Raw genomic sequence first — 15,336 nt, 5'->3', positions numbered from 1 at the left:
TACTTGGGATATACATTCACTGTAGACAGCCACTGGGGGGGGTGTTGGGGTGTGCCTGGCCCTTTCTGGATGACTCAGAGCTGGGCTGTATTGGCCGTGGTTGCATTTAGAGTAGTGCAAGGAGATTTCCTCACACCTGAGTAGGGCCTGTCTCCCTTGGGCAATGCTGTCTCCATCCCTTGTGGTCATACTGTACCAGTGAGGACGGAACTGATTTGGACTGGGCTCAGAGACCCTTGTACAACAAGAACAAAGACAAAATGGGGTATAAGCAGTAGACCGTAAACCCCAGAAATTTAGATCACTTCTGGACTCAAGAGGAACCTTTGCCAAGGAGAAGAGCTGTGAGGTGTGAGAAGGAGTACTGTCGCTTTTGCTGTGTGGGGTTGGGCTGCAGTTGCTGTTTCTACCAAGGAAAGGACAAAGACTGAAACTTTGCTGTGAACGTGTTTGAAAAAGGATCTCCAAGGACCTGTGTGTGCTGGCATCCTGTTGAGGAAACTCAGGGACATCAAAGTTTCCAGGTACTATTGCTTTACCAACCGCTCTGTGTGTGCACTCGCACAGCACCCTGTGCATTCTCACCTCCCTGGCCCCCCTGTCAGGGCTCTGGGGGCATTCCTGCATTCCACTGCAAAGAAGCCTTGCTTCCTCCGCATTGCTCACAGGAGCTCAGCATGCTCCCTTATACGAGGAAGCCGTTTGCAAGGTCGCCCTGATCACCATCTCTGGCCTGAGTCTTAGGCAGAAGTCACCATCCAGTTTCTTTTGGGTGCCTGCGACGCCACAGCAAAGCGGGCTACTAGGCGGTGCCTAGAAACAGGAGTTATCAGAGGAGAAGAAGCCACGGACAATGCAGCCTCACCCTGCAGGACGCCGCCTTGAGCCTCGGGGTAGCGATAACGCACTCCAATCAGGAAGGAGCTGCCTCACCTCCCCGGTCAGTGCTGCAAAATCATCGACTCAGAGTGAGTTCACTACTCCCCGCCCAGGGAGCCTCTTCCCTGTTTCTTCTTTACTTCTCTCTGGCCCACTAGGAACTCCCTCCAGCTTCAGCAGTACTGCCAGAGGCACGGACAGCCATCAGAGGGAGTGGTACAGAGAGGTCCAAGCCACCTTCCACAGCTGGTGGCCCGTTCACAGCCTGGGCCTCGCCAGATAGTGGAGAACGCTGAGGTGCACGACAAGTAGTCTGAGCCCTAAGCTACAGTCTACCAAGGTAACGCTCAGTTCTGTTGACTGAGGAACAATGTGCATTTGTTTGCAAAGCTAGGATTTCTTAATACAGCTCATTCTGTTGTGAAGTGGGTTTCGTGCAAAGCTAATATTGATTTATTTGCTTCGATGAAATGAATGCATTTTTTGATATGCAATACAAAGAATATATTTTAACATAACCTGATGTACCGAGTGTGTCACTGGTGTGCGTGGGTGTTGCCCAAACGCTTTACACATTGCGTTTGGGATAAGCCTGACTGCTCTGTCAAGCTACCAAGGGGGTGAGCAGGGGTTATCTTGGTTGTGTAACTCCCTTACCCTGATTAGAGTGGTGGGTTCTGCCTGGCTTAGGTGCATACCCCAGTCAACCAGAAACCCGATTTTTAGCAACTAGTCACCCAGCTTCTGGCTGTGGCCTGTTTTCAGCATCAGAAGAGAATGGTTTTAGGGACATCCAAGACTATTGCTGGTCTGTAAGGTTCCAGTGATATTATTACAGTGCTGCCACTGAGTACATACAGTGCAGCTCACTTGTGGCAGTATGCCCTTTGGATTTATTCTCAGCACTGATGTCCCCTAGGCGTTGCACTGGTGTCAACAACGGAGGCTGGCAACATGCTCAGGTCTGTGCAGGCCCTGGACAATTTAAAGTGAGACAATAACCCTTCAGGGCAACCAATACTTTTGCCATGTTTCCTGTCGCTTCAGTGCTCAACAAATACTTAGGTGCAGGCTGTTACTTTAAAGATAAACAACTGTGTTAATTCAATGGTGTTCCCCAAAGTAGACCTGAGGCTTCTTTACAGGCTTGGGAAGATCAATAATGGCTATCATCAGACAATTTCCTCACAGGTTTTAAATACAGCACTGTCGACAATCTAGTGTTGAGCAAAAAGCTTACAGGTATAGAAACTGAGTTTGTTGCCTTGATGACCCAAGAACACTACGCTTGTGACTTGCAGGTCATCAAAAGCTTGTTTCTTTCCAGGCGGCTTGGTGAAAGGGAAGATATATATTGTTAAAAACAAGTTTGAGGGGGAACCCTACTTGTCGTTTGTTAACAACGCCCATTATCAGTTTTTACTGACTAGATTTAGATTAAATTCCATACACTGGTTTTTAGCAGTTCCCAAGGGATTTTCAAAGCTAGGAGCTTTGAAACTCTGTCCCTGTGACAAATTTATGGAGCAGGACATTTTGCACTTTATATTTGTTTGTGATTTTATTGTACCTTGAGGCGTAAATTCATTATGCCGTTGGTAATAAACAATCAATGTGGACAAGTATGGTCTTCATTGTTTTTACAAATGTTATCTTTCCCCCGGGTCTGTTTTGGGGCCGCAAGTTTCCTTTCAGGAGCCCTCAGACACAGGAAAAAGTTATTTAAGGAATAGAGGGACTCCATAGCGATTCCTCTGTATAAGTTTATATTTGTATATATTCAAATGTGAAGTTTTATTGTAAAGGGCTGAGCCTGTTGAGTTTGTTTTAGTTAATGTACTGAGGCACTAGCACATTATATCATATTTTGTTGGTTTTTAATTTGCTTTTTTGTATAAATGTTTTTGATCCTTTCCATATTTGTTAAAATGAACACATGTAAACTTTTTTCCTTGTTGTTATCATATACATAGTCTAATTGTAGGTGAAATATATGTTTCATGTGCTTTAATGGTCTATATTGACCAAATAAAGATTTACTGACTGACTAACTGACTGGCTATCATCAGACACTCAAGTGTTGGGCAAAAAGCTTAGAGGTATAGAAACCGAGTTTGTGGTCTTGATGTGGGTCAGTTCTTATTTGCCTGGTCATTCCAAATCGGTGCTATTCCCTTTTTTAGGCTATACATGTCTATTGAACTCTGCTTTTAACTCACTTTACTTAACATCTATATTGCTGCTTTAATATATCTTAAGAAATTTGATATTCAAATATATTCTTAAGTATATTCTTAAGTTAACCTCAGCTAATAGCAAGACAGAATACAACAGATGTAATTAGTCTCAATATTTCCCAATCCTTCTTAAGTAGGAGAAGAATGGAAGCTTTCTAACATTCTAAAACTCAACTCCTATAGAACTAGTGTTTTGGTTTTTGGTGGGCACCATCCATGTTGACCACAGCCTAATATAATACATAATCTGGGGATTCCCCAAGGCTGCAGGGGTCGGATTTCTAACTCTCTGATGCAAGGACTCAGTTCAATACACCAACAACTAATTAGAAAGCCAAGTGGACTAAAGCCCTGACACAAGCCCACTGTACAAACGGAACATTTTAACATTAATGCAAGATGAACTATAAATAGAACATAAGACATACACTTCCAACTATGAATAGAAAACAAACACATGAATCCTGAATATTAACTTCTGTTACTCAGAATTTGTCCCCATTATGTTTACCATCAACCATCCCACAATGCACTAATGAATTACTGGATCTTTGGACAATATACTGAGTCGATTGTGAAAATCAATAACATACTTGTAAGTATTGTTCGCCTCTTGCATTGCTCTTCCACACCTCCATGTTTCTTTCCTGATAAAGTGAATGGGGTTTCAAAGACGAACCGGCAAATGTTATGGTGCTTTTCAAAGTCAGTTTTTCTGTCTTCCAGTTCTGAATCTTCGAAGTGGGGGTTGACATAGGTAACCTGGATATAGGCGTACTTTGGGTCCAACTCCTTTGGGTTTACCTAAGTTGAAAAATATATATATGCATAGTAAAATACACATCAGTTTTCTATATCCCTGTTAGTAAAACACCTCAACACCTGTACTACTCAGCATATTTCTCCATGTAGACTTTAGAGTCCAGATGAGACTCAGAAATTGCTTGAATTGATTGTGAAGTTTCAGATGTAACGCACTTGAACCAGCTATACATTTTTATGCTAGGACTGTGGAGAGATCGTAATGCATACATGTTATGTCCATAAATTTATGAGAAGTAAGATGTTATTGCATAGTCTTCTAGCAAAATGATAGCTTGTACAGTTCAAATGCGGTTATTGTGGTACATTACACAGCATTATTCAATTCTGTTTTTCACCAAAAACACAAACTGATCAGATACTTTATGAAATGGTAGAAAATATATTTATGTCATGAATTGCATTGCAGAAAGATACATTAAGCTTTATTGAAAACCATAATATAGCATAACAGCCTTATGGCCCTGGACTGGTGAATCTCCATTGTGTTGACATAAGAAAATAATGAACATTTTAATGGAATGAAGAGGGAGTTTGACAAAAGGTCACCCTTACCTGGTACTGTAAGAGGAGTCTGGTAGAAAGAAAAAGAAACCCTAATTGTTGTATTATACTCACTCCTCAAACATGCAAAACATAGGGCTAAGAAAACAGACAATGACTCTGATTAGAAGTAATAATGGTGTCCTGCCCTGAGTGGTAACTCCTTGTGGGACACCACTTTGAGCTATCATGAGAAAGATAGTGTCCCTGGGCACAGTAATTCCAGGCCTGGAGATACCGAGCAAGGTTTTGTACCTAGCGAACCTGCTGTTGAGACAGGGGCTGCAGGCAGAAGCACAGCATGGCCCCTGCCTTAGCCCTGCAGCACCACAGGGAAAGCAGATGGCACTCCAACCTTCCTCAAACCTGCCCTTACCTACAACTCTGACCCACACAGACCCTCCCACTGACATCTCCCGCCTGCTCTGAGCAGGTGAAAAATGTCAAATGGTTTTATTCCTAGAATCAGGGAAATTCACAAATGAAATGCCGTGGTATCTCTGGGACTGTGTAGTTACGATCAATTCCAGTAACAGAAGTCATAATCACAGTTTTTTGTTGCAGTGATACTGGCATTCGGGCCCTGGGGTATCCCAGCACCAAACACAAGCAACCTTGTAATCAGAGCTATACATTTTTAAATGTAAACCCATACACTTGAGACTGTTCCATACTTCAGTTGTAAGTTATGCATGTTTGAGAAGAAAAGTTTATTTTCTTTGGTGCTTTAGGACATGACTTACTGATGTATGCCAGTTGTGGAAGTTCTCTATATATAGTGTACTCACTCATGCGTAAATTACTCCTATTTATTTGTGGGATATAATTGTAAATGAGACAATTTCCTTTGTCAAACTCAATAAAGCCCTAAACGTTCTCACGCAAAATGAGAGAGGCATTTGAACAAACATAATTTCTTCAAGCCATTTTGAAATAACAGACACAGTCAGAAATATAATTTCAGTAATCTCTTTTTTTGTCAAATCTACTTATTTTTGTTGGTTCTAAAAAAATCAATTAAAGACAAATTCCAGTTCTGTTCAATTTCAAATCACAATACAACACAAAGCGGACTTGTTTAATGACACCACAATTACCTCTTTAGAGCCCAAATCACTTTAATGTAAACTGTTTCTCTTCGATAGGTGCCAAATATTTTCACACTTCCTATTCCAGCAATGCTCGAAATGTAAATTGTGTAAGAGCACATTTGAAGATCTCTATGTAGGAAATACTATAACTGAGCAACAAACAAAAGATAATATCTTACTGGATAATACAGGAATCCAGTTGAAAGGGGAAAGATGAAAAATACCTCACAGTATACCCTAAAGGATTCTTTATTTCTAGGGTACTGGGGGTTGAATAAAATAAGTTACATGGTTAAGATTGAGATTTATTTCTCAATTGACCCTGATTTTTTAACACCAACATGTTTCGGCCCATACCAAGAGCCCGACCAGGTCTGGGGCCTTCGTCAGGGCTGTGTGCGTATTTCTGCTTAACTACTCATGCATTCCATGCACATACATGAGGTCAAATACTCTTGCCTGAGTCAGTACTCCATCAGTAGAGGATACCTAAGGACAAAGAAGGCATATTATCATAAAGAAAAGGCAATGATTGATCTATACACCCATTCTATAGCAGTTAGTTGTCCTCCTTTTTAATAGACAACTGGACAGCCCATAAATAGGAGTTATTTGAGCAGACCAGGGTGGGCTCTTGGTGTGGACAGAAACTTGTTGGTGTTGAAAAAGCAGGGTCAATTGAGAAATTGTTTGCTAAAGTCCTACTGACAAAACTAAGTAACTAGGTGCTTAATGACAACATGGTGCCTATAAACCAAACAGCGTGCTGGATGCTATAGAACAGACAACATTTAAGCTCTAACTTTACAGCCCAAAAAAGTGAAAAAATCATTGTACGCCTGCTTCATTGACTACACTTCGATTTTCGATAAAGTAAACTGCACATTTTTCTCGAGAGAACTGTGTGAAAGAGGCATAGACTGGTCACGATTACACCTTATTACATGTCTGCACACAGACACCTGGACAAGAGTTATCCTGCGAGCAAGACAGAAGGTTCCCCAAAACTATACATCAAAAACAGCATAAAGAAAGCTTGTGTACTGAAACCACTATTATTTTTCTTATACCTATCCAACTTATGCAATTACTTAAGCTCTCCAGATAGTCTACCACCTAAACTGGGTGACCAACAGATCACTTATCTCGCGTATGCCGGTAACCTGATCAAAATAACTGAATCTGTTTAACCTTGCCAATGGCCTGGCCATCAGCACTTTCAAAACAAAAATTATGGCTTTTGGGAAGAAGGGAAGGCATTTATTGGCACACCACAGATGGACATCACTTGCAATTAACAGTAACTAAGCTTCACAATTGACTCCAAACTGACATGGACAACTCATACTGACCAACTAAAACACAAAGTGACCACAGTTAACAAGGGTGTCAAATGCTTCTCTGCCTTTTAAGGCTGCTGAGCAATTACACTCTCACTTCTGGTGTTGAATGTCAAACTTCTCCCACTTCTCTGTGTTACAGTGGCAATCACTGCTAAGCAGGTCGACATCTTCAATACAATCTATAAGCAAAAGGGTAGAATCTTTCTCAGCTTAAGAGCTCCATGCCTCAGACACTTCTTCGCCTTAAACTGAACTTAAAATCTGCAAGCAGTCTATATCTAGCTTCTAGCTTCAACTACACTTGTGACTGCTAGTCTGCACACAGAGATACACTAAAAATGTCGCATCTTAAAAAGAATGATCAAACTGGGGGTTCCTTGTCTCTTTTCCTTATTGAGAAACTCCTGACTGAGTACAATCTTCCTTTTCTAGCTGACTGAGCCACTTTACATAGAGGGACACGCAAACATCTAATACAATCTTTCTTTTACTTCTGTCACTATAATGACCAAAAACTATTTTTAACTACAAACACAGTCTTCTAGTTTCAAACACTTTTTGCACAAAGCAGCCTTACATTGATTCAGAATTGGAGGCAGCCCAAAACTTAAGGGGCAGATTTTATCATTATTTCACGCAGCACAGTGCGGCAAGCCAACTTGCTGCATGAAAGTGAAAGGCAAGGAATGCTCTGTATTTAATATGATAGGGCGAATTCCTGCCCTTTCTTTTCACTGGTGCACAATGTTGCAGACAGGAATGTAACACCTACCTGCAAAAAACACGTCCAATGAGAAATTTTCCTCTTTCTATGTGTGCTGCTGAATGCAATATATATATATTAATATATATATATATATATATATATATATATATATATATATATATATATATATATATATATATATATATATATATATATATATATATATATATATATATATATATATTACCTACTGGCGGTCGCCAGTAGGTATATATAGTTAGGATTTTTTCTCTATGGGATTTTTGAAAATTCTATGTCTAATAACTTTGGCGTTTGTGGACGGAATTGGCTGAAATTTTCTGGAAAATGGAACATTTTGTTTCTGAGCAGCCCCTGACAATTTGGGGGGGTTTCATCAAGGGGGGGCCGAGAAAAAAGGGGGGGTCCCAAAACGCGTTTTTCCCATGTTAATTTCCATAGGGCGGTTGGCCTCACTTTTAGCTCGAACGGCTGAATGGATTTGCACGAAACTTGGCAAAATTGTAGGGACTGTTAGCCCGATGTGCCTTTGCTAGGTCTCAATATATGTGCTCCAGTGGATTTTGAGTAATTTAGGTTCAAAAAAAGATATATATCTGGGCGGAGCCTAACCACACATCTGATCTGATTGGCTGTCAGCACTTCATCCAAGAAGTGTTGGCAGCCATCTTGGGACCAATATACATGATAGCACCTCATTAAAAAGCATTGTAGTTAATAGAGGGTTTTAGGACTTTAGTTACATTATAAATCATTTGTTGATGGTACCATACTCGTTTTAGGAATTGTGGTGGGTTCTAAGGTGATTTTACCATGTGAAAAAACCTTCTGCTGTGATATCATGAATATTGTTTGAAACAAAACTAATATCTCATGATTTTCCCACAGTGGTTTGGAAGGGGATCTATAAGCTAAACTGAAAGCATATTTTCTGTAAATTAACATTATCTTTCTCAGTCATGTGAAAATGAAGTCTGACATTCTCAGTAAAACATGTACATCCAACAAGGACAGAGACTGTCAGTTGATTCCTTTGTGTTCTACTGCAGCCTCCTAGAGTGTTCTAAAGAACAACTAGAGCGCTAACAGTCCTACTTATTACAAAGGTATGGCACACCTGAAGCCATCTTGATTGGAATAAAGTGGTAACTCTTAAAACATTTAATTTAAAAAGAAACAACATGAGGGGGTATATTTTGCCATAGAAAGTATGATTAGTGCTGCAGAATGAAAAATTAGGGCACATTTTGAGTGACTTCTCAAATCCTTTTCTATTTCATTAAAACATTCTGACATGCAGTCTCCCAAAATGGCCACCAGAGACAAAAGAGCCCAAATGTAGCCCAAATATCACCCAGATGTAGCCCAAGTATAGCCCAATGACAGAATGTCCCAGAGTGTTCTAAAGAACAACTAGAGCGCTAACAGTCCTACTTATTACAAAGGTATGGCACACCTGAAGCCATCTTGATTGGAATAAAGTGGTAACTCTTAAAACATTTAATTTAAAAAGAAACAACATGAGGGGGTATATTTTGCCATAGAAAGTATGATTAGTGCTGCAGAATGAAAAATGAGGGCACATTTTGAGTGACTTCTCAAATCCTTTTCTATTTCATTAAAACATTCTGACATGCAGTCTCCCAAAATGGCCACCAGAGACAAAAGAGCCCAAATGTAGCCCAAATATCACCCAGATGTAGCCCAAGTATAGCCCAATGACAGAATGTCCCAGAGTGTTCTAAAGAACAACTAGAGCGCTAACAGTCCTACTTATTACAAAGGTATAGCACACCTGGAGCCATCGTGATGGGAATAAAGTGGTAACTCTTAAAACCTTTAATTTAAAAAGGAACAAAATGAGGGGGTATATTATGCAATAGAAGGTATTATTAGTGCTGCAGAAAGAAAAATTAGGGCACATTTTGAGTGACTTTTCAAATCCTCTTCTATTTCATTAAAAAATTCGGACATGCAGTCTCCCAAAATGGCCACCAGAGACAAAAGAGCCCAAATGTAGCCCAAATATCACCCAGATGTAGCCCAAGTATAGCCCAATGACAGAATGTCCCAGAGTGTTCTAAAGAACAACTAGAGCGCTAACATTCTTACTTATGACAAAAGTATGGCACACCAGAAGCCATCTTGATTGGAATGAAGTGGTAAGTCTGAAAACACTCAATTTAAAAAGGAACGACATGAGGGGGTTAATTTTGCCATAGAAAGTATGATTAGTGCTTCAGAAAGAAAAATTAGGGATCATTTTGAGTGACTTCTCAAATCGTCTTCTATTTCATTAAAAAAGTTCTGACATGCAGACTGAAACATGCACTTTGAATACCAGCAGCAGACGTCCCTGGTGAGCAGTATCTTTACTACAGTGATCTAATGTGCAACTAGAGTGCTAACATTCAGAATTTATGGCAAATGTGTGACACATCTGAATGCCTTCTTGATGGAACCAAAGTAAACAAGCATTGAAAATGCAATAGATCTCGCCCTCGTTTAAGTTAAAGCCATTCTGTTTGTAATGAGGTGGCTTTTTAGCTTTGCTTTTATTAGTGTTTTTTCAACTTTCATGTAAATAACATGCATCTGTATGCATATAAGTATATGTATGCATGCATTTATGTTTGTATTTATATAGATATACAGATGATATATGTTTATATATGTATGTATATATATATATATTCACTGAAAAAACCATAGGCTATAGACCATATATAGTTAGGAATTAGCATTTACAAAACCTTGAAAATTCACTGAAAAAACCATAGGTTATAGACCATATATAGTTAGGAATTAGCATTTACAAAACCTTGAAAATTCACTGAAAAAACCATAGGTTATAGACCATATATAGTTAGGAATTCGCATTTACAAAACCTTATTTTACTCACACAAAACCATTGAAATTCCATATATAGTTAGTTGCACTAACTATATATCGCGCACCCGCAATCCACTGCTGATGATGTCACATATTACATCATTCATGACATGGTCAGTGACATCACTGATGACATCTCAAATGACATCACTGATGACATCTCAAATGACATCACTGATGACATCACTGATGACATCTCATTTGACATTACTGATCACATCACTGATGATATCATTCATGTGATAATACGATGAACCTCTTCAGACTCTAATATAACCTTAGATACAATCAGTGTAAACAGACACTCACAGACTGTCACTCATCCATGGAGTTACTCACACACCTAGTCAGTCATGCAAAGAATCAATCACACCTCCATTTCCTCAACTATACAGTTATACAAACTTTACTTATTCAAACATATACTAACACATATTTACTCTCTTATACAATCCCTGATACAAGTTCACAATGATCCATACAGCCACTCACACATTCACTGGCTCTTATCCACAGTTATTTATATATGTCAACGCTCACATGTACTGTGTTTTACATATGTACTTACTTTGACATGTAGCACTGAGATATCCATTCACTCACCAATACACTCATGCACACAGTCAACCGCCCATACAGCTGTTTCCACATGCACTTTTGAAACCATACATCTAGTGAATCAACTGCTCACACATCTATGCACAGAGTCATACACCTCCCTGCCACCCACACACACACTCAGTCTCCCATACAAATACTTGGGCAACCAATCAATAACCCATATAGTTACTCATATAGCTACTTATCAACACATGCAACAGTTTACAGAACAACAGACATAATGATGCACAAACTAAGACAGTTTAGTCACTAACCCATGCACTCAGTGAGACACATTTAATCACTCACTCATACAGTCAGTCATGCACCTACTAAATCCTTCATCCAGACACTTATACATCCACTCATTCTTCAATATGTAAGACATATTTTAACTTTACAGAAACATACAGTCACTGGATGTTGTCATCAGTGATGTCATCAGTGATGTCATTTGAGATGTCATCAGTGATGTCATCAGTGATGTCACTGACCATGTCATAAATGATGTAATATGTGACATCATCAGCAGAGGATTGCGGGTGCGCGATATATAGTTAGTGCAACTAACTATATATGGAATTTCAATGGTTTTGTGTGAGTAAAATAAGGTTTTGTAAATGCGAATTCCTAACTATATATGGTCTATAACCTATGTTTTTTTCAGTGAATTTTCAAGGTTTTGTAAATGCTAATTCCTAACTATATATGGTCTATAACCTATGGTTTTTTCAGTGAATATATATATATCACCGGGGGGGCTACTCCCAGTCCAGTTGAGAGTGAGGTTGACACTCCATCAAATAACATTAGCCTCATAACCACCTTTAATGATGATCACAATAAAGTGAGAGGAATTCTGAAAAAACACTGGCCCCTTCTTAAGACCGATATCACCTTGGCACCCCTCTTACCAGCTGAACCAGGTGTTGTGTTCAGAAGAGCTCCCTCTATGAGGGATATGTTGGTTAGATCCAGTCCGGAGGTAGTTATCAAACCTTATCGTATCTCCAACAAATGCGGTTTCTTTAAATGTATATCTTGCAGGGCCTGCAAATTTGGTGTAAACACCAGTGAGTATTGCTCTGCTTTTGACCCTACTCCCATTAAGATCAGGGATCATTTCACCTGCCGCACGGACTTTGCAGTATATGTGCTCCAGTGTACCTGCGGGCTCAGGTACGTTGGGAGCACCAAACTGCAGGCTTTCAACCGCATCCTACAACACCTACGGGCGGTGGTCAATTCGGATGGTAACTATCCGGTAGCCCGGCATTTCGAATTGGTCCACAATAAGAACTTAAATGAATTGAAATATTTCATCATTGATGCGGTGCCGAAGAATATCAGAGGGGGAAATAGGGAGAAAGCGCTAAGGCAACTTGAGAGTAAATATATTGTTTTACTCGATACTAGAATCCCTAACGGTTTAAATACAGGGGAGGATCTTTATTGTTTCCTCTAAGAGGTAGCAGTATAGTATGGCATATCAGCCATCCTGTTACTTCTTTTACTATCTAGCATCCGTGGGGATTTAGTTGCCCGTTGAACTAATGAAAAGGGCACTATGCCATAAGATCAACTGGAAATATCTGCTGGACTCCATACCCCCACGTGTGTGGCTTTTCCTATGTAATATTTGGGCACTATGCCATGATGTCTCCGTTGAGCCTTATGACCCACGTTGTCTATAAAAAGTTTTTTGATGTCACTGTAACTATGACACACATTTACTTCTGTAAGTGGGTGGCATGCGACTCTTCATAAATAGAGATTAAATTAGCGTGCCACCACCAATGCACTCCCTAACAAAAAGTAGAGTAGAGTACTCGATTTTAACTAGCACTATTTTGCACATTATCACCAAAACATGCACTTTATAATAGCATTTTTTGCACGTTCCCTATATGTGAGACTTGTTGCAACTATGAAATACTTAAATACGTGATTTGGAGAGAATCATGAACATGATGGGCAATGCACTTTATTTCCATAGATGTAATTATAATATAATATATTTATTTGTAAATAGTGTGTAAATATATTAAATCTGCCTAGTTAAGTGTTTACATTGATAGATATTTTTCATGTTATAATCTTGCCTTTTGTTCGTGAATTTTGTACATTGGCGATGAGAATTGTAAATAACTGCTCCGTTCAAAAAGTATTTCTTCTATGTTTATGTTGCATTTAAGTATGATTGGGAACTTTCACAGTATATAAGCACACTTATTGGTTCTTTTCAGTCATGTGATCAAGGCTGCCGTGTTGCAGCCGAAACGCGTCATGCTGGGGACTAAAGAGCAATAAACCACCCTTGAACTAACTTGTCGCAGTGTTTGTGGTTTGTACCTACGTTGAGGACTCTGCACTTTGGCTGAGAGTAGGAGTTGGAACGGATATATATATATATATATATATATATATATATATATATATATATGTGTATATATATATATATGATATTATATTTGTTTTGTACATTCCCATTGCTGAACTTGAGGGCTCCTAGAAAAAAGTGCTGCCTCTGGAGCATACACTATGCATCTGTCCTAATCTCTGGACTTGAGGTAAAAATATTTACACCAATTTGTCATAGAATATAAAATAAGACCAGTCAGAGAAGCTATGAACTGCTGCTTCTCACTTCAGACCAATCACTTGATCGCTAGTCCGGTAAAATAACTCAACTTAGCCTACATTATGGCACCTGACGAAGATCCAGTTGAAAACTAGAGTCTGGTAATTCTGGGTGTAAATTGATTCATCTGCTGAGAGTGGGTTTTGACAATTTGTCGATCAAATTATTTTTATCCTAACTTACATTGTAATTGATTGATTTAATATATTAGATATTATTACTTCCTACCCTAATTAATGAGGAATGCATTGTGAGTGTTTGTAAATGCTAGGCTTCTGTGCTAACAATACATCGAATGTGTCTTTTGTATGATTCCTCCTATTTAGTTTTATTAAAGGTCAGTTTAAGAATGTTCACATCTGCAATGGCTTCTGTTACCCTAAAAAGCCTGTCCTCACAAGCGCAATGTAAAAAATGCATGTCTTTTGGCGTTCTATATATCCATGTCTATCACTTTTGTCAGGTAACTGTCAGAGCACAGGAATTGTGAGTTGATATCTGAGGGCAGGTATAGGTTGCACAATTGAAGAAAATACACTTCAAGCTTTTGCCATTCAATGGCACATGTATTTTTATTAATTATAAGATTTCCACCAGCCCTTCTGCAGGAGCCCACATCTTCTCAGTACATGATAAGGGGCACTTAACTTCTATAATTTTCACCATACTAGCTAGCAAAATAGCTTTTTTGATAGCTATCAAATTAAATGTGGAACTCAGTGTGTGGTTGTTCACCACCAGCATTTTGCGGTTGCAGATGAATTATCTGCCTTGTTACCCTGCTGTCCTCATAACCAAACAAGCATTTGAAATGCAATAGGTCTTGCATGTTTTTAGAGGTAAAGCTATTGTCGTTATAATGGATTTTTATTTATTTATTTATTTATTCATGTGTTTTGGAGTGGAGTGGATGTATGTGATGACAGCTGTATGTTACACAATGAATCTAAACTGAACCGCGTTGATGGTTGGATGTGATGAATGGGGCTTGTCTGCCGCTATATGCACTTTGTAAATATATTGGTGTTAAGGGAACTCTGCTTGAATTTGTGGGTTATCACTATCTGTTAATTTCTGATGTTGCATTACCATTTTTCTTCCTCTTAGTTCTTCTTGAGACCACTCCAGTGTGCAGTGCTGGTTTATCTCACCGCAGGACCATTTGAACGGTGCATTTACAACGTACAGGTCCTGAGTTATCAATGGTTATATATTTGGAGCTGCTGTGACCCCATGATGTGGTCCTTTTACATTCGTGTGAGTGCACATTACCCTAATCGGTACCCCGGACACCAGAATTCTGTTATTACGCCTGGTACAAAGTGACGTACTCGCCGTGAAATTTCCTGACACCCTTGGGAGACAACTATAATGTGCTAACCCTTCTCCCACCAGTTCCCACCTTGATCTGTCACCTTCTAGTAATATGTCACCATCCTGGCCACCTATAAGCAGGGCCACTGGAAATATATGCAATTGTGCAGCCGTGGTGATTTTCACATAGTTATAGAATTGCCTCATTTGGCACATCATTTGCAGCAT

The 15,336-nt window shown here is 39.4% G+C and overlaps 1 protein-coding gene across 9 annotated transcripts in view; it reads right to left on the bottom strand.

The window, feature by feature from the left end:
* Positions 1-15,336, bottom strand: part of DOCK10 (dedicator of cytokinesis 10) — a 1,740,483-nt gene that overhangs the window by 50,597 nt on the left and 1,674,550 nt on the right. For all 9 annotated transcript variants that reach the window (XM_086943899.1, XM_086943900.1, XM_086943901.1 and 6 more), the window contains one exon: positions 3,710-3,920. In XM_086943899.1, the coding sequence (XP_086800025.1) occupies positions 3,710-3,920 (211 nt within the window). The remainder of the gene's footprint in view (positions 1-3,709; positions 3,921-15,336) is intronic.

The sequence above is a fragment of the Lissotriton vulgaris genome, chromosome 11, assembly GCF_964263255.1.
Source record: "Lissotriton vulgaris chromosome 11, aLisVul1.2, whole genome shotgun sequence".
In the NCBI taxonomy this organism is placed as follows: Eukaryota; Metazoa; Chordata; class Amphibia; order Caudata; family Salamandridae; genus Lissotriton; species Lissotriton vulgaris.
This window is presented reverse-complemented; position numbering and strand designations above follow the sequence as displayed.